We start from the raw sequence: 24,278 nt of genomic DNA, 5'->3' as shown, positions 1-24,278 counted from the left end.
AAAAAACAAACAGGAAGTTTGCTATACAATTCTCAGTGCTTGCACAGGGGAAGGGCTCCATTCCTACCAGTCAAAGCAGAGAGATCTCAGAAAAAGATGTGATAATCAGGTAAAGTCCTTGGAAAAGTCCTTGTCTCAGCTGTGAGCCTAAATTAGCCCAAGAGTCAAGGCTGCTGTGGATCCATCATAACTAAGTTTAAAAACCAGCTTCAGAAATGTTAACGAGAGGTGAAAGCAGTTTCACTGCCAAAATAGAGTCCATGATTTGAATCATTTAGTGAATGTAATGCAGCACATTAACAATTTAAGCAAGAAAAGGGTCATCTCAGTGGATGCAGAAAAGGCATTTGGTAAAATTTAACACCCATTCTTAAAAAAATTCTTATCAAACAAGATAATACCTATGAAATACCTATAGCAAACCTCATTCTTAGTGATGAAACACTAAATGTTTTCTCCCTAAGGTCAGGAATGGAACAAGGGCATCAACACTCATCGCTTTTATTTCACACAACACCAGAAGTCCCAGCTATTGCAATAAAGCAAGGAAAAAGAAAGAAAAGGCAAAAAAATCAGAAAGGATGCATTCGAATTGCCTTTATTTGCAGGTAGCTGATTGTTTTTGTAGAAAATCTCATGGAACCTCTAAAAAAGCTACTAGAACTCCTGAGCATGGGGACACTGGGGGCCTGAGAAGGAAAGGGATTGCCTAACACTGTGCTGAAGTCCTGCCACACAGGACTCTATTAACACAGTCCTCTAGATGCAGGACCCACATGCTCATTTTCACAACGGCTTCCTGGAGATATTGCTCCCTAGAGATATTGCTCAAAGTGGCAGAGATCTCAGGCCACAAGGAAGAGCCAGAGCATGTTTTAGTGCAAACAGATCTTTAGTTCCGCTCAACCTCTATAACCAAGAGGGCTTAGGATCCATTAATTTTATTTTCTATTTACCCTGCTAGTGTCCAAGCCCCCCGCCTCTTTTTTTAAGGCTTTTATTTATTTGAGAATGAGAGAGAGAGAGAGAAGGGACAGGGGGGACAGAGGGAGAGGAAAAGAATCTCAAGCAGACTCTGGGCTGAGCATGGAGCCCAATGTGGGGTTCCATCTCATGACCCTGAATCATGACCTGAGCTGAAACCAAGAGTTAGGTGCTTAACTGACTGAGCCACCCAAGTCCTCCCCCACCATGTTCCTTCTTATAGGCTCTGGCTAAGTGACTGCCCATTCACCGCCCCTCTCTTATGCTCATCAACTTACCCAGTCTCCACTTCCCAGCTGTCATCCTTTTGGCATTGCAATTGTCCTCCCTCCAGATTAACACTCCAGGTTTTAAAATCTGGACCCACTCCATCCCCACTTCCTACCATCCCCACTGTTCCTAGAGAATCAGAGAATTCAGGATTGGAAGGCACCTTGGAGATCATGCAGATTAACCTCGAGTTCCACCCTAAAAGCCCCTCTATGCTACCTGATTGGTTCTTCTCGAGTCCTTGTCATCAGTCAGAAGGTTATTATGTCATATCACAGCATGTACTGGAATATTCTGCACTGCCATCAGAGGCAATATTCCCTAAAACCTACATCTGGAGCTCTTATCACCCTTTCCTTTATGTTGGGTGTGATAAATACTCAACGTGGTCTTTTCTCTTCCAAATTCAAGGGACGCTACATGGACTACCCCAAGGAAGACAGCAGTGTACTCAAGAACCTTCAAGTATTGATCACTGTTAGACAATGCAGTGAACAGAGAAGTGTTTGCTAGATTTCAGCCAACCATAAAAACCACATCTTCAGCAAAACCATGAAATTCAGCTGTTGCATGGGCTTGGAGGCCCGAGTTTCCTCCCTCTGCTGGTGGTGATGCTGGGGCATCGTACACTGGTGGAGGTGTCGGGACACAGTGGGAGAGGATGTGAGGAGGAGCTGGGGCAGCCCCCCTGTGATGGCACTTGCCCAGCGTGGATTCAGTCCCATAGACGGCAAACCAGGCCTATTGGGAGGGGCAGGGCTGCTAATGTGTCTCTCACAACAGCACTGAAGACCCGTGGCCCCGGGCCACCCCACCCCTGCCCATAGTCATTAGGATGGCAGCTTGCTGCAAAGTGGTTCACTCACTTAAGAAGAGTCCTTAATCAGGGGCCTCTGCATAGGAAGACACGTCCTTTTGTTGGGATTTTAAATAGGCAATTTGGTACATTATCTGAAGGACACAAAAGACTAGAACGTTGCCATAGAGTCCAGCCAGCACAATGCACCCAGTGTAACTGATACCTTCTAAAGGTTTCACATGACCCAGATTGGGCAGTGCTCTGGGAAATGGTGTCTTCTAGTTACTTCAGGCTTCTCTTTTCCGGGCATTTATTCTAGTCACAAAGAGCCTCTCTGCATCAGCATCCGATTTCCCCTTTATTCCTCCCTCTTGTGCCTTTTCTTTCTCAAAGAGGCCGACGATGTGTGAGACAGGAAAAGCTTCATACCAGAGCGCAGCTGTTATAAAGCCGCCCCCTCCCCACCCCGCCCAGGGTGAGTCTCTAAAGCTAAAGATATTAAAGACCTTTGCTTCAGAATATATTGCGACGGAGCTGGGCGCGCACGATCGTTTTGCAGCTTTCTGGAAGGACGGGCGGGGGCCGTTCTGTCTCCATAGAGTCTGTCTTTCTCTTAGGACCAGTGCCTCCCACCAAGTTTCCTCTGGGCCCCCTTGGCCGTGCCCTGGCCCTGGGCCTGGCCCCTCGGAGGCCCCGGCACCACCGACCCCTGGGGGCACCCCGGCCCGCACGCTGCACCCGGGCGCCCGGGCGGCTTGGGCTCAGCCCATCCTGTGGACAAGGCCAGATTCCGCTGAAGCCCACCCTGGCTGTGTTCCGTCCCGGTGGCGCCCACTCAACACGAACTGCCTCACCAGCTTTAGAGTTGGGGGTTGCGATGTTGTCGGGGGTCAACTCCAACTCCAGCAGCTTCCCAGCAGGGGGTGAGGGAGGGCGGCTTATTTTTGGCAAGACCGGCTGTCACTGAGTGAGGCAGGGCGGCCAGAGGGGGCCAGAGGGGGTCCCCCGAAACCCAGTCCTGAGATGGGAGTGAATAAAAAGGAGGGCATTCCTGTTTCCCGAGGATTTTTAGAGAAGACGATGCAGAATTAACCCTTAGTGAGAAAGTGACAGATGGGAAAAAAAAAAAAAAAGCAAATGCTTGGTTTTGAAGCAAGAGAATGCCAAACTTCACGGAAGATGCAAGATGGACAACATTTACGTCTCTTTAGTTCTTCTCTCCAAATCTAAGTCGGGGTTTTCAAATGAACACAGGCATTTCAACTAAGATTTCCTTCTGGGTTGAAGCCAAGTTTTTGGAAACAATAGCTGACATGAATATGGCACCTACTATGTGTCAGGTCCTATTCTCAGCCCTATATATATTTCTCATTTAATCTTCTAAATGGCATTATGAGGTCGATATTACCATTGTTCCTATTTTACAGATGAGGCAGCTGGCACAGAGTGATTAAGTAGCTTGCCCAAGGGCACACAGGAAATAAGTGGAAGAGCCAGGGCCCAAACCATGCCCTCAGGCTCTGGCTCCAGGCTATTCCACAGTTGTTCTTGGTATTGCCTGATCAGAAAGTGAAGGTTATCTCCAATACTTCAATTTCCCAAACACAATGGCTAGGCTAGAGCTCTATACTCTGGTTTCTCCTCGTTCTTCATCTTCTCAAGAGCCCACAGTGGCTTCCTGCCACCTCCCGCAGACAGGCATCTGGCTAGCCTGGGTCTCTTCTAGCGTCCCGGGCAGTGTCACTAACAGTCTCCCCAGGCCAGGCCTTCTGCTCCTGCCCCTGCCAAACCTTCCACAGCTCCCCACTAGTTATTTCTAAGATGTTGATCACACTTCTCTCTCTCCCCTTACACTCAGCCCTACTATACAACCCGTCTTCTACACAGGGTCCTATTTGTCCATTATGCGCACAGGGAAATTGAGCTTTCTCTTCTGGGAGTGTTACCTGCTGTGCACTATTACAGCCTCCTTCTGGTCAGAATAACCAGCTACTACTCAACAGCTGTGTGTAGGATACATCTTCTCTTTCACCTGGAGGGGCAGCCCTCATGGATGGAAAGTATGCTCTCCTCTTCTCATGCATGCACGCATGCATGCATTCTTCATTTGTCAATTATTCACAGAGCCTCACCTGAGCCTGGCAGAGAGCTGTACCAAATAATAGAATATAGAAGACATGGTCTTTTCTTCATGGACAAGCACTGGAGGAGACTATTTAGAAAATGGAAACCATGTCAGAGTTGTGGGAACCCGACCTCCTCAGTCTACAGATGAGACCAAGCCTTGATGGTGAAGTGACCTGTCCAAGTCCTTGGAGCTAGTTGGGACCCAAGGCAGGTGATTCTGGGACTCCTTCCATTGCCTTCCTCTGCCTGGAGGGCAGGAAATAAGAGGTGCGAAATCAACTCTGCATGCCTGCCGGGCTATTATTCACTAAACTGTGCATATGAACTATGTGCATATCCTTGCACATGCCCTGGAGGCTTTTCTGAAGGGCTGGCAGCCTCTGGCACTCCCTGTAAGACTTAATGGCACCAGCTCCCAAGACCAGGCCTTCTGCCTGTCTGCTCCTGCTCTGTGGCACCTCCAGCGATGCTGCTCCCACAGCTTGGGGCCAGCCCTCCAGCCTAGAAGCTCGGTGTAGTTGTGTTTAAGAGCAGGGGTCTGGGAGTCAGAGAGACCTGGTTCGAGTCCTCCACTTCATACCTTTGTGACACTGGACGAGTTATGTCCATTCATGTCAACAAAGACTTTATTGCCCATCCCCCCTTCACTGGGTATTCCATGCCCCGCAGGTTAGGACTAAGCAAAATTTACATGGCTCGGCTGTCATGGACTTCAAATTCTGCCTAGGGGGTCAGACCATCAGCGTATCAACAAGCAAATGCAAGGAGAGAATTTCCCGGAAGGGATATGTGTTTTGGAAGAAGAGAGAATGTGACCGTGTTCGTGAGGCAGGAGCTAGGCACAAAGGTCGGAGACAAACTTGAGGAGAGATGATAGTAGAGTTGAGACCTGCACCAGGACCAGCTGCAAGAAGAACAGGGAAAGAGTATTCCAGGGAGTGGGCACAGCAGTGCAAAGGTCCTGGGGCAAGGACCTTGGCCTGTTTGAGAAACAGAAAGATAGGCCTTCTTCATCTGGAAAAAATAAGGCCAACAAAAATATGCATCTCCTTAGGGTTGTTTTGAAGAGTAAATGAGAAAAATATAGAGAGTACTCAGGTAGCATGCCTGACAATAAATATTAGCTATTTGCATACTATTGTTCAGAGGATCACTGCTAGAGGGCACAGTCCAGCCTGAGTCTTGTCTCTGTGGAACACAGGCTCTTTTTCCTGGTTTTAGAAATAGCACTTGTTGTTCCTTCTTTCTGGAATGCACGCCCACTCTTCCTCTCTCCCACCCCAGCCAGGCAAACCAGGATCCTGGAATGCTCAGTTGGAACCACAACACTTCCTTCTCCATAGACATGATCCTGGCCCATCAGGTCACATCCTGTATGAGACCCTGCAGTGCCTTCCTGGGAGCTAACCAGGAGACCCAGATGACTTATCAGAAGGCTCCGGAAGGGCCTGGTCCCTGCCTCCAGCCCCACCTCCCTTCCCACAGCCACACCTGTGGGGCCTCCGCAGGTGCTGTGTGCTCCACCTGGGCCACCCCCTGCCTGCTCTCATCCTTCCAGTCTGACCTCCAGTCTGACTTTCCCTCCCTGACCCTCCCTCTCTGGACCGAGTCTCTTAACCTCCAGTTCTTTCCTTTAAATGGGTGTCTCACATCGTGATTGCAGACATACTTGATTATCGACTTTTAATTTCTGCCTTCCCACCAAAGATGGAAAGTTCCAGAAGATGGGATGCATCTGTTTTGTTTCCCCACTATTGCTGGGAACCTGCTCAATAAATATTTGCTGACAGATGTTCCCACTCTCTCCTGGTATTCTTCTTGTTACTCAGTCCCGTTCTTGGCCTCCTCTGCTGGCTTATCCCCCTCCTTCTTGGTCATTTGATGTTGTTGCTCCTCAGGGCTCAACCCAGGCCCTCCTCTCCTGTTAGCTCCCTCCAAAAGTGACGGTGCCCATGCTCACATGGCCCCTACCTCAGGTGGTCCCCTCACATATACCTCTAGCCCCAGGGTCTCCTCTGACTGTAGTCCTGCCTGCATCTCCAAGGCCCCCGACATCCCCTCCAGGACTTTTCAAGGCATCAGACTCAGCACATCTCATGCTGAGCCATGCTTGTTTTCCTGGGCCTGAGTTGATATGGGGCTCCCCTCCTCAGGAATGGGCAGTCATCAGGGACAGAGCTCTCAAAGTCAGTCTTGGGGCCCTCCTCCCCCTTCCTCCTTATATCTACCCACCCCCAGATACGGCTGATTCCCCCCAGAATATCACTCAGCTCCACTGCTGTCTCCATACCCTGGCCTGCCATCCCCTCTACCTACACACCAAGTAGCTTGTGAACCAGCTCCCTGCTTCTGTCCTTGCTCCTCTGCTGTCTTTCCACGCAGCATCCACAGTGTCATTTTAGTGAAGCAGACCTGACCTTGTCACTCTCTCCTACTTGCAACCCCTCGGCAGCTTCTCCGTGCTCTCAGAACAGAGAGCCCAGGCCCCTGACTAGCTCTTCTCCCTGCTGGAACCCTGGGTGCGGGTAGGATGTGAACCAACCCTAGGGCTAAGGAAGGAAGGAAGCAGAGGAGGGAAAGCACAGCGTCAGGGCCCTGGCAGGGTGACTGGACCCTCACATGGGTGTTCAAGGTCTGGGTCGGAGCTTGAGCTGGCCCATGGCCAGCCAAGCAGAGCTTCCAACAACCTCTCCCTAGCACCAGGCTCTCAGATAAGCTTAGCATTTGCAATCTAGGATGGTGTTAGTCTCCCCTCCCCTGGCCTGGGGCAAGGACGACCACGTGGGCTCTTAGTGACTCAAGTTCTCTGCTCAACCTTAGTGGGAAGCTTCTCCTAATGGGGCTGACTCCCAAAGCATATTCCCCTCACTGGGAGACATATCAGCATATTCCCCTCACTGGGAGACAGCTGCATAGGGCGTCCCGTGGGACCTCTAGGAGACCAAGGATTTGGTCAACCCCCCCTGAAGAACAGATCAGGCCCCCTCTCCCTGCTCCGCCACTGCCTCCCCCTGCCCTGTCGCAGCCTCCCTCGGCCTGGGTGCTGGGTGATCCTTTCCTGGTGAGGCAGGGCAGCTCTCTGCACTGCTGCCAATCCTCCCAGCTTGCCCTAAGTACAAACCACAGCTCTTAAGGTGCCCAGGGCCAACCTCATTCCAGGGCTATCTCTCTGGTTTCAACTCCACCCCATTCGTTCTGGCTCCCCTCTGTCGGCCACCCTGGCTGTCTTGCTGTTCCTCAGACCCTGTGGGGACACTGGATACCTACACACTCTGCTGGAAGCCCCTTCCCCAAATAGCCCACAGCTCCCTCTCTCCCTCCCTCCAGGTGTTTGTTCAAAGGTCCCTTCTGGGTGGGGGGACTTCCCTGGCGTTCATCCCTACCCCCACCCCACACTTGTCATTCCCTCTCCTGCCACCATATTCTCTGTAGCACTTAGCACCACGTAACATGATTCTTTTCCACTGATTTAGCTTGTTCATTGGCAATCTCGCCTGGGTTGGAATATAAGTTTAACAAAGGTAAGGATTTTGTCAGCATTCTCAATTCTGGATCTCCAGCATCTAGAACAGCACGTGGCGCAGACAAAGGTGTTACAGAGATGAATGAACTTTTTCTTTCCTGGCTTCACTGGGTCGTGGGCTGCATATCAAACACACCTCTTCAAAGCCAGGGCTCTGTAAACTTTTTGAAAATCACCCCCGTTCCCACCTGCTCCATACCCAGTGCTAGCATGGTGGTTTTCTCCCCCTCAGAGCCGGCCCTCACAATACTCATTGCTGAATCCTCAGGACTAGATTACATTTCTGAGGCCTTTCTGGGATAAACCAAATGTCTGCACACTGATGGCCATCATTATTCAACGCTGACGCTCATTCATAATTATGATTATTATCCAACATGTAAGGATCCATTACTGCTCCGTAATTAAAGCTGTAATGGCTGGCCTTTGGAGGACTGAGCTGACTTGGACCGTGTGGGCCCATCTTCAACAGAGGCTGCCCCCTGGGAACATGAGCAACTGGCAGAGCCAATTAACAATTTCCCCCCTTTCCGCCAGTTCTTATTTAAAGTGCTTATGGTATCGCTTCTCAGCCTTTTGGCTAAGATCAAGTGTAAAGTGCTTATGGTAATAAGAGCAGAGGTGCTTGAAGAGGTTACTGTGCCATCTGGAAGAATGTTCTAGTAGTTATTCTAGTCCAGGGCCTATCTAGGTGAGTTGGTGTAGCAACCTAAGAAGTTGAAAATAAACAGGAGGGTTTGGTACACTCTGTACCCTCTGTGGGTACAGGCCTTCCCAGAGGCCAGGCCTTCCCAGGGGCCTCTGGGGGAGTCTCTCTACTCCCTGCACTGGAGCCTCCCCGGGGCCATGTGCCAGCTTACTTCAGGTGCATCTCCCAGGCCTTCTCCAGGGATTCCCCAGGATCGGTGCTCAAAGCCCTTCAGAACTTACCTACCCTGTCCTGCAGCCTCCCGCCAGGTCCTGCATGAGCCCCTGCTTCTCACTGCTCCCTGGACACATCTGACACTGGTGTTTCCAGGGCTTTGATTGGGTGATGGCAATGGTGCCACTCATGGCAGAGCAGCAGAACTCCTTCAGAGATGCCAGCTGCAACTGTGTCATCATCCTGTGCTGCCTGGACACATGATCTGAGTGCCAGCCAGCCTAAGGGAGGCTGGATGCTACCTTGCTACTCAGATGGTTCTAGCTATTCCTCTAGCCCAGAAAACCCAGGGACTGACATCAATCAGTTGATTTCCAGTCAAACACAAGGATTTGCTGGGCAGGAGGTAGTGAGAGCGCAGGGCAAGACCTGAGCTTCAAAAGAACTAGGGACCTCAGCACACAGGGCCACCACACAGCTCCTGGAGGGTCCCTCCCCAGGGCTCCCTGCTCCCACCTCTTCCACCTGTCAGCCTGCCTCAGAGCAAGCAGAAAGATGGGAATCAGTTCCCAGGGAGGCCACTCACTGGTTAGATATAAACCAGTGTTGCACTCAAAAGAATGCCCTCAGTGCCTCAGCACACAGCAGCTTCCAGGAGAGAATTAAACCAGTCCTGCATGTAAAGACACAACATGTTCTCTCCTCTATGTCCAGCTTTGGCCCAGCCAAAAAGCAATATTTGAGATAAGCAGTAAGTTATCTAGAAAAGTTGCCAAAATACCCATTTTTCCTCTTTTTCCAGGTGCTCCTTTTTCTCCTTTTGGGCCCTGGGGGCCAGGCTGTCCATCTGAGCCATTGTGTCCTGGTAACCCGCCAACTCCCGCAGGTCCTGCATCAAAACATGGGAAGTAAGCACGTCTTAAAACATCTCCACTGAAGTTAACATGATTTTCTTGAGCCAGTGAAATTGGACAGGCATCAATGCCTTTTCCAGGTCTTCTCCTGTCTTTTCCACCTTTGCTGCCCCTACCTAATGCAGTGACAGATGGGGAAGGCTGATGGCAGGTTCTCAAGTGGGAGGAGACAGGAGAGCTGGTGATTTGGGTATAGACAAGGAGGGGGACACACTCATAGTCAAGGCTGCCTCCAGATTCTTCCCCATTTCCTGCCTCAGTCCCTTCTGAGGGGTCCTAGGGAACTAGCCTCCCCACAAAGTAGGACAATCCATGGGTTCTTACCTGGTGGGCCAGGTGGTCCTGCAATAGAAAAAGAAATTTAGATGAAAAAGCATGGCTGGAAGGAAGCAAAGTCAGCACCATAACCCCTCAATCAAAGAGCACCTTCTCCCCTTATAAGTTTTGATCATCTACCGGCCCTAAGCATAGGCTCCATGCCTTTTATTTAGAACCCAGAATATTCACTTAAAAGATCCTTAAAAGCAACTAGCCAGTCCAAACCACTTTTGCTCAGGTTTCCATGGACTAAGAATAATTTCTGAGTGGGCTTCACCATAGATTCGTAAATCAGTCATCAATCAAGCAATTAGCTTCATTAATGAGGCTGGTAACAAGGCAGGAGGGCTCTGGTGCAGCCCTGGCACAGGTAAGCATCATGGGCATGCTGTCACTGCAGGGCTGAGACCTGGCTGTAGTGAGAAAGCAGTCCCCAGGGCTCTCACCCAGCCAGCTCATCCCCTCCAGGCCACCAAGGGGATTGAAAGCAGAGCTGGTTCTCAAGTTTCTATTCTGTTGCATGAAATAGCCTGAGAACAATTGAGGGGCCAGATCAGGTAACAAACACCTTGCTTAGTGTATAATTACCTGAGGATCTAAGGGGTTCAGATGAACCGTTTACACATAATCTAACAAAACAATTTTGTTTCCACACATAGGAGACGCTTTTTGTCAATTATTTTATTTAAGCACTCAGACAAGCCAATGGGTTTGTGACATGAGAAGCTGAGGTCCTTTTGTTTCTCTAGAACATATATAATGACACCCATGTTGGAGTAGAAAGGTCTTTCTACAAATCCAAGTATGTGACTTTTAAAACCACCATTTACTAAGCACTTACTACATGCACTAAAATCTGCCAAACAGCAGAAGTCTTGGTCCATGTGTCTGTTGTGTTTACAATCTAGCTGGAGAAGGTAGACACTCTGAAACCACAATGAAATATGAGGGAGGGAGTTACAGAGAAGCAGTACCCTGGTGCCCCGGGGCAGTCTGGCACATGGCAGTCTGAGAAGGTGTCCAGAGAGGGTGACCCTAGAGCTGTGGCCCTGAAGAAATAATGGGCCTGGCAGCCCAGGTAGGACACCAGCAGGAACAAAGCCACAGGGTACGAACTTGTATGATTCAGGGTGAGAGAAAGGAGGAAGACTGGCCAACCTGGCATATGCAGAGATGAGGCTGAGTAAGTCCTTGGTGGGGAGGATGTGGGGCAGCAGCATTTGAATGCCAAGAAGAGAGGTATAGGTGGTATCTGCAAGGCAGTAGGGAGCTACACTAGGTCTTAAGTGGGGGATAACACTGTGAAATCAGTGTGTTTTTGAGATCCTCCCTGTAGATGGAAGTTAAATACAACTAGGAAAAAAGATGAGAGAGAGAAAGAGAAAACACCCTGAGGATCTTTGTGGTTAAAATTAGGGGCAAGGCTTGGGAACTGTAGAGTTGTAGAGAAAACTAGAAGTTTAAGAGGTATTTCAGCAGAAGAATGAGCAGGGCTCCATGTCTGGGTAAAATCAAGGGGCAAAGAGGAGGAATCTCAGATGACGGAGAACCAAGGATACTGATGGAAAGAGACATGAGGATTCTTGGAAGAAGAGTTGGAACATATGCTTTCAGTACATGCAGTCCCACTTTGGGCAAAAATGATTTGCTGAGAATGGCACCACATTGTCTAGGGTCAGGGTGGCCTGTGGCTGCTACATGACTTTACCACCAGATGGCGCGTGTACATATGTGTGTGTACACATGCTTCAACATGTGTACACAAGGAGGGCAGCCCCCGTGTCCCAGTGGTTTAGCGCCGCCTTCGGCCTGGGGCATGATCCTGGAGACCCGGGATGGAGTCCCATGTTGGGCTCCCTGCATGGAGCCTGCTTCTCCCTCTGCCTGTGTCTCTGCCTCTCTGTCTCTCTGTGTCTCCCATGAATAAGTAAATAAAATCTTTAACAACAATAAAAACATACACAGGCAAGGAGGTGATGTGACCTATTGATAGACTACAGAAGAAATCAATCATCATTCCTGACTACAGATGGAGCCAAATTCAGATGTGCAGAAAAAAGGTAGAAAAAAGGTAAACAGGCAGGAATTGGCCATCTATATACGTTTCAAGAGATCTGAGGACCATTTCCATGCAGCAGGAGTACTGGAGAGAGGTCCTGGCCAGAGCTGTATATTTAGGACACTTTTGCCATGGCCATTTGCCATGGAGCCAAATTCAGATGTGCAGAAAAAAGGTAGAAAAAAGGTAAACAGGCAGGAATTGGCCATCTATATACGTTTCAAGAGATCTGAGGACCATTTCCATGCAGCAGGAGTACTGGAGAGAGGTCCTGGCCAGAGCTGTATATTTAGGACACTTTTGCCATGGCCAAGAGTGTCACTATGGTGAAATGTCTAGATTAGGGTTTCCTGACATTGACCTGAGGTTCCTTGACACCTATGGCTACAGTTCTTAGTCATTTGAGTCCACAGGATCACCTAGAATAATTGTTAAAATGCAGATACCCAGACCCCAGCTGGAGATTCTAATTTCACTTGGATTTAGAGTGAGCCCCAGGGACATGCATTTTCACCAGGCACCACAGGTGACTGGAAGCAGATGGTCCTGGGTACCTGTGACCAGACTTGGAAGTTTTCTGGAAAAAGAACTGGTCACTACCAATGGACCCCTAAAGGGGCCCCTGACCCTAGAAAGCCTGAGAGTTATTAATCTGGAGGCAAGAGTAAAATGTCGAGCCAAATTTGGGGATGGAGAGAAGGGGGACACACATCATATCTGGAAGGAGGCCAGTGATAGGAGAGGCACCAGGAAAGAGAGAGCGAACTGCAGATATAGGAGGGAATCCAGGGGGTCCTGAGCCCTGAAACTAATGGAGAAGAGAATTACAGAAGAGAAAGGAGACAAAACTTTCAAAGAGCTCAAAAGCAGGATGCTATAGTGATGGCGAGCCTTGAACCCAATGCCTGTTCGGGATACTGACAGAGCTGCCCAGGAGCCCTGGCACCTGAAAGAAACCCTAAATATGTGTTGTTATACTAATGTCAAAGGTCAAATAATATGTGCCAACTGGGCCAATAGAAAACCGTTTTCTCAGGTTGTTTTCTCAGCTCTTGACTCTTTTCTTCTTGCATAACAGAACCCCTCGGGATACACTGGACAACCAAGCTCACGTTGGCACTGGAAGGAGGGCTGGCCCCTTGGGATCATGGAGCATGTCTTGGGGACTTGGAGCCTTGGCTCATATGTGGCCCAGCCTCCTACTGCCTCCCGGCCTCCCTAGCCCAAGTTTTCTGCTGCCTCTCTTGCTTTTGAGGCATCTGCCCCACTCCCCGCCCAGTCTGTGACTGCTGTCACCTTCCACGTTCGTGGAGGCCTGGCTGCGAGTGCAGGGCAGGCCAGGGGTGGACACGTGCGCTGCATGCCTTCCTCACAGAGTGGGGTCTCCTGTGCTTGTGAGAGCCTGTGCTCATTTGGTGAGCATCCCACGCCTTGAGCCGTGTGACACTACATAGCAAATAAAAAGCCCCACCATAGCAGGTGGAGAGTAAAGCCCTCTAAGAAAGGAGGAAGCCCTTTTCCTGCTTCTTGAACAAGGGGCCCCCACATTTTCATCTTGCACGGGGCCTGCAAAGGCCTCGGGCTCTGACGGCCCCTCCCGCCTTCCCAACCAGAATCGGTTACAAGTGGGCAGGTGCTGTAGGAGCTGAGCCACTTGGAGTCTTTTCTCTCCTTGAAATCTAAGACCGGCCCACAACGCCCCTAGTTATGTAAGTTAGAGGGCTGCGGACAGACGGACCGAGGGCCGGCCCGCAGGTAAAACGGTGCCCTCTGCAGAGAAGGAGGAGCAGAGGCCGTGACTGGCGTTGACACGATGGGACCACGAGATGGCAGCACTGGGACCGCGCGGTGCCCAGAACCAACGCGGACTGCGGACTGTCCCGGACTTTGCTGCGTTAGGCCCGGGGATGGTAAGGTTTCATTGCCCCCCGGGCCCCTATCTTGACCAATACACCCCTCTATCCTTACAGTCATGGGTAACCCCTTCACCTTTCTTTCCTCTCAGGTAAGTTCTAGCGGGCCTCTGCTACTAGCAGAGAAGCATTTCACAGCAGATACGAGGAAGGAGTAATAAAGTGTGAGCCTCATTTCCAGTCTCTGAGTCGGGGCCCTGGCCCCCGGGCTCCCCCCGCCTCGGCCATTCCAGATCACAGGAGACGGTTTCACTCCCCTTTCACCCCAGGGCAGGGTCCCACTGGCCTTGTCAGACCCAAGATTCCTGTTGAGCGCAGCAGTGACCACAGGGGCCATGGGGACACATTTCCCAAAGTCTCTCTGTTAGAGGAAAACAAAGAAGCCCCCAAATAAAAAAATGCAAACAGCATCCTGTCCGAGAGTGAGGTCTGGTTCTGCCGCTTTAGAAGGAGCTAGTAAAAGACGCAGCTTCATCAGCCTGATCGGGCCAGGCCTGGCGCCCGCCCCTGCCCACCCGTGAGGTGTGAGGTCCACAGACCTGATTCGCTTCCTCTCCTGTTCCGGGCAGGGACTCCCCGGGGCTTGGGATTCAGGCCAGCTGCAGCTTCAAGGCCAGACGGGAGCTCCAGCCAAAGGGAGTGTGGCTCCCCTTTCCCTTGGGAGTCAGGAATCCTTGGCTGTCCTTCAGGGATGGCCTGAGAGGGCCTTAGCTCTCACACGTGGGGCTGGAATCTCCCAACCCTAACACAACAGACAAGTTGCTCGGTGAGGCCAGCTGAGTGAGAACACGACCAGCTCCACCAGCTGTTTCTGAGAACAGCCTGTCTGTCAGTTTACCACATGTTGTACTGGCCACAGCCCTGAGGCCCCATCCCCACCCTACGAGTGCCAGTGTACCCTCTGCGGCTGCCCCCGCCACCAGCTAGTGGGCCAGTCCCAGGGCACCTAACTTGGCAAGGCACCTTTCCTCATGCGTCCCTGCTAAACTGCATCTTTGGTCCCATCCCATGTATTTGGTGCATTTCAACTCTGGACCATGACTTGGCAGCTTTAAAGAATTAGAGTCAGGATGGCAGGTAGGTTTTATTTCGAGTGCCAATGCTAATCAATGAGTACCGCTTTCTGGAATGCCAGGAAAGAATCACAGGAGGCTATGCTCAGTGGCAGGTGTGATCCATTCTTAATGTCTACCTGGGTACAGGATAAGGAGGGGTGACTAGTGCCAGAGTCACGTGACCATAAAGAGGACAGGCACTGTGGATCTGAAGCGCCTCTACCCCGAGAAGCAGTTCAGTAACATGACAGTTTAGAGATTTTCCAAAAAGCCCACATGCAGTATCCACTGGCAGGAAAGAATTACCCAAGAACCTGCCTTCTTCAAGACACCTGCTATTCCAAAAGATTTGTTTCTGAGATCCCAAGGAAATCTGGACTTAAGGAGAGCATACATCCAGAAAAGCATGCTGTTTTCTCAGGTGCACACAAAAACTCTTAACTACTCTAGCTACCGACTTGCCCTCACTATTTGCCTGAGGAGTTACAGGCTGCACACATCTGTCCTTGTCCCCATAGCAACCACAGCTGCATGGAGTAAAAGGAACAGGGATGGGGTTTCCCGGTCACACCTAAACTAGCCTCCAGTCAGAGCACCTGCTTTTTCAAAGAAGAGTCTAGGGTTGAGCTAGATTTTGTTCTCAGGCCCCAGGCCCCACGCCCGGGGTCTGCTCCGGCCGCCCTCCCTGCCAGCATCTTCCTGGGGCTCTGGACCAGGGCTCTGTGCCTGTCCTCCTGTAGTGGCCAGTCCAGTCCTGGGTCCTGTCGCCCTCCTGCCCCCAGACCAGGCAGTTCGGTCTACCCCAGTGGACCTGCCTTGCTTTGCAACTTGTACTTCTCACACCGAAGTCGGAATTGAAGAGCCTGCTGTGGTAGAAGGGGGCCCGATTTCAAGCCGGCAGGAAAGGAGAAGGTGCTGGCTTTTGACAAGATTTCGAGGTGCCAAAGAATAGCCTCCTCAACCCATTTCCAGCACAGATGCGATGCCTGCCGCCCCTCAGTCTTCCCTAAGTGGTATTGACAGCTCCATCTGCATTCACTGAGCAGCCTGGCTCTCCTCCTACCACTTCTATAATAAATATCAAAAAGGAAGAGGCTTTTCCTGTGCCTCTCGACAGGGCTTTTGTGCCTGTAATTCCATCTATCTGAGCACATCTCTGGCACTCATTACTGTCACACGGGAGGACTCTGAAAAGGCCTTCCAAAGATGGAAGGAAGGTGCTTAAGACACAAGAGTTTCAGAATGAAGGGCTGAGCTGTCCTGAAAATATTTAATTTTCTGTGAGGGCCTAAATGTGACTGGAGCAATTCAATTAGCATTTCCCAAGAAGCCACAGGATTACAGCTTTTCTCTCTAAGATCAGACTAACCCCACAAGCGGCAGACTTGGACTCAGGGTTCCCCAGGGAAGTGTCTGCCTTACCAGCCCACCACCCCCGATTTAATCAGCTACATAAACCATAGGTGTGGTGGTTCAGCAAACTCACACGGAGCTCCTAACACGCGGCAGGGAACGAGAGGTCATGGGGACAAGGTTGCTTATGGCCGGATGCACACTGCAGGGTTTCGGAGCCTCCGCCACTGGCGCCCTGTGAACTGGGCCCTCCCTGGGCCCTGAGGCCAGAGACTGAGAACGTTCAACAGAAGCTTCATCTGGCTTCAAAGTCTTGCGGTTATGTTTTCAAGCTCACGAGAACTGTGCATTTACTCCATATTAGACTTTGCAAAAATCATTGCCCCATTTTCTCAGAATGGGGGAAAGGCAGGAAATGCTGTGGTCTGAAGTCAGGCTCCACGGGTCCATCCTGGAGCCCGGCCAGGGCCTTTCTTGATCTGGGGTACGACAAACTGGGTGACCATTCTGGGATCTATGTTCTTCCTTGCCCTCGGCTTCTGAAGCCAGGAGGCAGGCACCTCTCCCCTCAGGCAAGAGGCAGGAGACCTTGAGGCTCAGGTGTACATGATCAAACCAACAGCATTATCCTCGTCCCCCGTCCAACCCATTAGCCATTCTGTGGCCTTTCACTTGATACACCTCCTGGTTGATTCCCTTCCTCCCTCATGTTCGTTTGATTTCCTGAGTGGAGGGGAGCCGTGACATAACCTCCCATCTCATCTAGCACACAGTAGACACCACACACAGAGCACTCTTCATAAAGGGTGTTTTCTTGTCTAATTAGCAGTTCTCTTCTAGAACTTTCCATGCATGCCCTCTGTAAGATGGAAGGAAATAATTGCTTCTGATAAGAGAATATCCCTTTCTTTCTTTTCTTTTTTAAAAACTAACGTGAATAAGGAAAACACCAATGGCCCTGGTTCAAGGTACCACACGTTTCGAATTATCCAAGACCTAGTTATTTTCCAGGGCTATATTTCTCTGGCAATAACAAAAATATTATTTTTCATAATTATATTATGATGGGTTTTCAGCTTATGAAAAACATCTGGTAAAAGTAAACCAACATGTGTTTTTATAACCCAGTGTTTCTAGGTGTTCATTCGGTGTTGGCCCTTGGGCTCACAACATGTGTTTGCCGTGCAAGCACCGCTTGCGCGGTGCCAAGCTGCCTACCTGTCAGGCAGATGCCCTTGGTGCTGTTGCAGAGGTCCACCATCACTCGGATCTGCAGGGAGAGAGGGCAGTTAATAGCAGGACAGAAGACAGAGGGCCCTGAACTCACCTTTTAGCCAGACAACAGAGTAGTTATAAAGGTTCACAGAGTAACCTCAGAGGAACATGCAAAAATCTGAGGAAAAGTTAACCTACACTGAAAGAGAAACTATTAAAAGACCTAATGATATATGATAACAGAAGCTCATCTATCAACATTGTCCACTAAATCTCCTTGATTTCTATCCAACTCCGAGAAGACAGAGGATGGTGAAGGAATTGCTATATTCAATTTTCAAGGCTGTCAAGCCAGCCCTCCAGCAACTGAAGGCCTCAATCTGCCTGGGGTTTGAAAAAGGAGGGTGGGCTTGGTGGCTGGGAGGAAGCACCTTCTAGCTGGGCGAGCACAGGCAAGGGACTCAACGTCTGGACACTCGGGTTTCCTCTGAAAAGTGTAAATACTATAAGCACCTTGAGTTCTGTCCCGGGCACACAGATGCTGCCCCAGATGCTAGTACTTCTTGGGCCATTTGGCTACTGTCGACTCATCACTGGATGGCCACCTATGGTAGGTGGTCACTGCAGCATGATATTAGCCTGGTATCTGATATCCCCACTCCCATTTTGCAGCCCCTCCCTGCACGCACTCCCCATGCAGCTCCCAGTGAACTTCACGTAAACCCAATCTGGAGGAAAAAAAAAAAAAAAGAAAGAAAACCCAGTCTAATTGGGTGAGCCCTGATTCACACACTATTATGATTCCTTGCTGCTCTAACAGTAGAACAAAAGTCTTGCTTCTCTGGACTCATCTCATACCACTCCACTATTCCTGTCTTCCAGCTATTCTTTGCTTCAGTTTGCTCAACTATAAATTGGAGATAGTAATAGTGCTTAATTCTTAGGATTGCTGTGAAGAATAAGCAAAATCATTTTAAGTGAACAATGTTGGAAGCACACACAAAAAGTGATTTCCATTTTGTGGAGGCCACAGAGAGTGCAGACAGAAGCATGGATTCTGAAGTCAACCTGTCTATGTTCAAATCATGGCTTTGCCACTCACAAAGAGTGTGAGGTTAGAAGAGTTACTTAACCTCTCTGTGCTTCCATGTTTTTATCTGTAAATGGAGCTAATAGCACCTACTTTATACCACAGTTATATGGATTGAATGAGTGAGTACACATGGTAAGCACACTCTGTTTATGTTATTATTTTAGATAGCTCTTTACCCATGCCAAGAATGACTTAGCAAATTTATCAATTTACCATCCAATTGTTTTCAACTTATAGATTCAGTAGTTTTTAGATCCCCCAAATGTGACATTTGAAAACCATGGAGAGAAAACTTATTAGTTAAGAAATGGATTTGAGGGATGCCTGGGTGGCTCAGCAGTTGAGCGTCTGCTTTTGGCTCAGGGCATGATCCTGGTCCAGGGATGGAGTCCCACATTGGGCTCCCTGCAAGGAATCTGCTTCTTCCTCTATGTCTCTGACTCTCTCTCTGTGTCTCTCATGAATAAATATTTTTAAAAAGGAAAGAAATGGATTTGAGACAGTTGGATAGACATCTGGGAGAAAGACAAAAAGTTGAATCCTTACTTCAGTCCCTACACTAAATAAGTTCCTTAAGTAATATTGATATAACAGTTAAAAGTGAAAAACAAACTTGGAAAAGCACTGGAAGAAAACTTGGAAAAAATTTATAATAGCATTAAGAAAGAATTTTCGAAGAAAGAAATTACCCCCATATTATATAGGAAGAATGTATACATTCAACTAATAATTTAAAATTTCTGCAATAGGCAAAATACTACAAGCAATAACAAATGAGAACCACAGACCTTGAAAAATAACTGCAAAGGGCTAGTATATAAAGAGATGTAACAAAGCAATAAGGAACAAGAAATCAGAAGAAAAATGGGCGATGGACCCAAACAGGAAATTCAGAGGAAAAGAGGAATGCCTCATTTTCACTTGTAAAGAAATACATTCAAATGATAAAGCACTATTTCCCTTCTCTTAGATTTGTTAATAAAACAGCTAACAGAGCGCATATCATGGGAGTGGCAGGAAAGCAGCCCTGTCTTGTCCTGTTGACCAAGTGTGACGGCATATTATCCCTTTGGAGGGCATTTTGGCAATACCTACTAGAATTTTCATGGGTCTACCTTCTAACCCATCATTTGCTCTTTGGGACTTATTCTTTAGATAGATTCATATATGTGTGAGGAGATAGAAGTACAAAGAGGATTATTGCAGAAATGTGGGCAGGAGCAAAAATAATCTAAGTATTTATCAGAGGGGTCTGGTGAAATGAAGTATAGCTTATCCATAGAATGAAATACTGTGGAAAAGAATGCATTTAAATCTGTAAGAATGATATTGAAATATCTCCAAAATAAATGAAAAAGCAAAGTATAAAGAAAGCATCATGCATAATGTACTCTCATTTACGTAAAAACAAACGGTATGCACACAAATGTTTCTATATGCTTCTCTTTTACTGCTTTCAAGATTATCTGTTTTTGGCTTTCCAGAATATTTTTGGAAAGAAACCTAAGAAAAAAAATTTAAAAAAAGGAAACCTAAGAAGCCTCAAGTGAGCAGGGGGGAAATGGAGAACCAGGGTGGGAGGAAGCCGAACTAAGTATGATACGCTCTTTTGTTTCATTGGGCATTTTCACTGATTACTCTTTCAATTAAACTCCTTTTAAAAAGAACATGTTTTGATTTAAGGGGAAAAATTGTTTTGTCTTCTACATAGGCTTAATCTGTTTGCTAGGAGATCCAGAGGAAAATTTGTACTGTGTTTCCTTTGCTAAGTATATCAACAGGTATTTATTGACAGCTTTGGAAATTTATTGAGAAACATACATATCACAGATATATGAAATGCATACAACTTAAAGATGAATAATAAAACAAACGTGTATTTTGTCCTCCCAAGTAAAGAACTGGACAAAGTATATTGTTAAGTGTTCCTCTCCCTTTTAAACCAGTAAGAACACAGAGGCTTAGAGGGGTGACATCATTTATTCAAGGTCACATCACTTGCTCATAGCAGAGCTGGACTTAGCTTCAGCTCTCCTGATGCCAGGTCCGCTGTGCTTTCTTTTATGGCTCTGATGATTCTCTCAACACAACCAGACAGAAGAAATTTCGACTCCCTATTTTTAGTCATTTTCATAAATGAATGTAATCAGCTGCACTATGGACAAGATTTATTATCTTAAAAAATGTATAATTGCCCATTGAGAGAACCATGAAACACTTCACAATGCTTCATTTGTTGCCTGGGGGATCACAGCAGAAGGAATAGTTTGAAACAACAGAAGCATCAATAGGGAAAATTAGCCTTTCTCTCTCCTCCTCATCATGGGCCCAGGGTAGGCACAGCGTCTATAAAAGACGATGAAGAAAGGAGTTTCATTTCCTGACCTTTTGGCTCCATTTATATGCTAAATGTCAATTGAGAATTGTCAGTGAATTGTGTTAATCTTCATGCAGAAATATTCCTCTAACAGACTTGGGCTATAGAATTGTGGGAGGAGGGGCGGCGGAGTGTGGAACATATGAAAAGGTGTGGCCATAAGAGAGTCAGAAACTGTTTTTTCTGATAATGATTAAGAACTTTGATCAAAATAAGAGGAGTCAAAATTGATTGTCACACAACCTAGGTTGCCAAATTAAGGAATCACATTTGGCATTGAAGAACTTTCTAAATCTTAGTTTAGGACCTGAGAATGGTGAAGCTGGTAGAGGCCTTATTGCTCATTGTCCTGGGGGTGTCAAGCATGAACTGTCCATGATGTGGCCCTGCCCCCTCCCAGAGTCCAGCTTCCACCACTTAGCCCTTGTCACTCTACTCCGGTCACACCGACCATTGTCTCTGGCCTTGGCTCTGCCTGTAGGCTGTGCTCACATCTTTCTGAGACCTCAGCTCGAATGTCACCTCATCAGGAACATTTTCCCGACTACCCAGCTGAAAATAGCCCCAGGAGCCACTCTCCATCACCTCACCTGGCTTTTTGCCTCTGTCACGCTCATCGTTATCCAATGGTATTTTACTTATGTCTGCATTTCTTTATCACCTACCCCTGCCTCCCAAAGAATGGAAGCATTTTGAATTTGCTCTGTTTTGTCTCTATCCCCTATGGATAAAACAGTGCCTGCTCCCAGACCTAGAACTTCTCCACCGGGGAGCTATAGTTCAAGTAGGAAAGTATGTCAGTGGTCTTGAAAGGGAGAGCTTATCTTGAAAGTGACAATAAATTGCTAGCCTGGGTTTCTGATGTGAGAATCTGATGGTGCTGGAAAGAGGGTGGGTGAGGTGCAGATAAAGCTCCATAGCAGTGGTGGGAAGGCCCTCCCAACCCACCAACACTATTTCAAGGACACATTTTATGGGAACAAATGGCTGTCACCCTGAGTGCCATATAAAGAATGGTACCCCTGAGAACTCAGGCTTAGTGTACCCTTTGGTCGACATGTCACTGAGGTGGAATCATCTCTCCAGAAGAAATACCATGGCCTGTCATGGTCATCTCCCCAGTAAGAAGGTCAATATAGTAAAGGACAGGGATGTATCACGTTGTATGGGGACTTGCTCTTAGCAGGGACATGTGGTAGTGATGGGAGGAAAGACAGTCCAAATGGGAAGGAGGGCCTCGGGTTCCTCCCCATGAAGTTCTTGGCTTTGCTTGAGAAAGAATTCAAGAGCAAGTCATTTAGAAGATGTGACAAAGATTTATCAAGTATAGAAGTCAGAAACAACAGAAGCATCTTCACAACGTAGCAGTCTCTCCTCCTAGAGGGGGAAAAGGATCCTCCTATGCCTCTAACAAAAGGCTTTCTACATTTTTTAAGTTAGCTAACCAACTAGTTGGAGGGGCTTACTCTTTAACTTTGGGTTTATCATTGACATCGGGCGGTTAATTTTTCCATTGTCCTTGGGTTGTGCAATTACCTACAGGGAGTAATTTAAAAAATGTCCAGCCTTTGTGGCTTTTACCGCTAGATGGAGTGGGGTCTGGTGGTCTTCCATGAGTTAGATCCTATGACTCTTTTTTTATGACCTTCTGACTTTTAAGTTAAGGGTCAGCCAAAATGGCTTTACTTTGGTTAACTTGTCTCCTGCATCTTCCTTCCCCTTCTGCCTCAAAGTGCCTTGCTCAGTAATCTTACATAACTGAGTTTCAGCTTTTCCAGAAGCGTTCATCCATTACAGTGGGTGGTGGTGGCCACAGCACAGACACCTCCCTGTTCCACTCAAAGGGAGTCAAAGGTTATTTTTTTATCAAGAACAACTTTGGCCAGAGAACCTAAGGATCTTTGCTGGCTAGAGAATCTAAGAATCCAAGGATCTTAGCACCAGATTCTGCAATAATTTCAAGAATTATGAAGTTAGTCTCTATATTTATCCCTAACCAGGGAAGTAGGGCAATTAGAGAATCTTCTGGCCGAAATAAAAGGTTGTTCTAAATTCCAGAGGTTACTCACCCTGATAATTGCCTGAGAGAGAAAAAATGAGAGTGTTATTTTTCCAGGCCAAAGCCAGGGTAAAGGGAAGGAAAATAAAGAGAAAGGATCTAATGCTTAAAGTATGAAGTTTTGGTCTGTCCTCTTGGGTGGAAGCAGCCCACCTTGATTTCAGCTGCTTTATTTCCTTGTCAGTCTGATTTAGAGGTCTCCAGATTCTGTACAGGTGGAATCTTCTTTAGCTGTGTGATGTGTACCCACAAATTTAAACAGCCATTGACTATCAAGGTGGACATTGGAATAATAATAGTGGGACATTGGAATAATTACTTTCCAATACCTTCTAGTTTTGCAGCAGTGTCAGTGGTCAGGAGCACTTGGTAAGATCCCCTTTCCAATGGGGCTTGAGGGCTGTCTTTTTCAGAACACCCAATCAGGGTCTAACTTGTGGCCAATTTAGATTCTCTGAAGTGGGACCTGGGAAGGCTTCTTTAACCTATTGATGATATGCTTGAGTATAAGACATTAGAGACCTCAGGCTTGAGTATAAGACTTTAGAGACCTCAGTATAACATGACAAGGGACAAGCAGAAGGTTGTATCCTGACCAAATTTTAAGAAGTTTATAAGGTTTTAATTAAGGTTTATATGATTTGTCCAGTGAAGTGGGTGCCTTAATCACTGGAGATCATAGAAGGTATACTCCAAGTGGAAAATGTACTTTTTGACAGTTTCTTTGCTCTTGTGAGGAAGGGCGTTAACTTTGCAGCTGGGGGAAGCTTTAGCTCATCTGGAAAATACACATATTGTAACAAGAACATATCGATAACCCAAACGAAAAAGCAGTTGAATGAAGTTCAGCAGCAAGTGTCGAAAAGGGTCCAGATGGAGGTCTGAGGTCTCTGGGAATAAAAACAGTTGTTTTTTTTTTTTTTTTTCAGGATTATGGATGGATCTGACAAGTCAGAAGGTAGCTGGTAGACTGCTTTTGCAATTTGATAGAAGTCTCCCTATCAATGTCTATTCATAATCTGAGTCTTCTTAAATGCACTACTGTGGGTGAAGGAATGCAAAAACAAGAAGTGGGGTTTTCCAGGGAGCTAGGAAGGACCAAGTGATCTGGGCTTTCCCATAGCCCCGACTTTTCATTTAGAAAAAGTCTACTTTTCACGTAGAGCCACTGTTCACTCATCTTAATTTCCCTGATTTAGGAGCAGACTGTTGCCATGTGTTATAAGGACATCAGGATGGCAAAAGCCTTATTAATATCTGTAGAGAAGATTTTTAAGGCTTGTGTTTGTTCCTGGAATTAAAGAGGCTGTGCTAGAGTTTAGGTATAAGAGCCCTTTTAACTGTTTATATGTTAAAG

At 47.7% G+C, this 24,278-nt stretch overlaps 1 protein-coding gene across 1 annotated transcript in view; it reads right to left on the bottom strand.

Annotated features, from left to right (window-relative positions):
• The window catches only part of GLDN (gliomedin), a 63,674-nt gene that overhangs the window by 13,725 nt on the left and 25,671 nt on the right, over window positions 1-24,278 (bottom strand). The window contains exons 2-4 of the mRNA XM_072738526.1: window positions 17,396-17,447; window positions 9,804-9,821; window positions 9,347-9,454 (exon numbers count right to left, since the gene is read on the bottom strand). Coding sequence (XP_072594627.1) covers window positions 9,347-9,454; window positions 9,804-9,821; window positions 17,396-17,447 — 178 coding nt within the window. The remainder of the gene's footprint in view (window positions 1-9,346; window positions 9,455-9,803; window positions 9,822-17,395; window positions 17,448-24,278) is intronic.

Source organism: Vulpes vulpes, chromosome 15 (genome assembly GCF_048418805.1).
Source record: "Vulpes vulpes isolate BD-2025 chromosome 15, VulVul3, whole genome shotgun sequence".
In the NCBI taxonomy this organism is placed as follows: Eukaryota; Metazoa; Chordata; class Mammalia; order Carnivora; family Canidae; genus Vulpes; species Vulpes vulpes.
The sequence above is the reverse complement of the archived record's forward strand: the minus strand, read 5'-3'. Positions and strand labels throughout refer to the sequence as shown.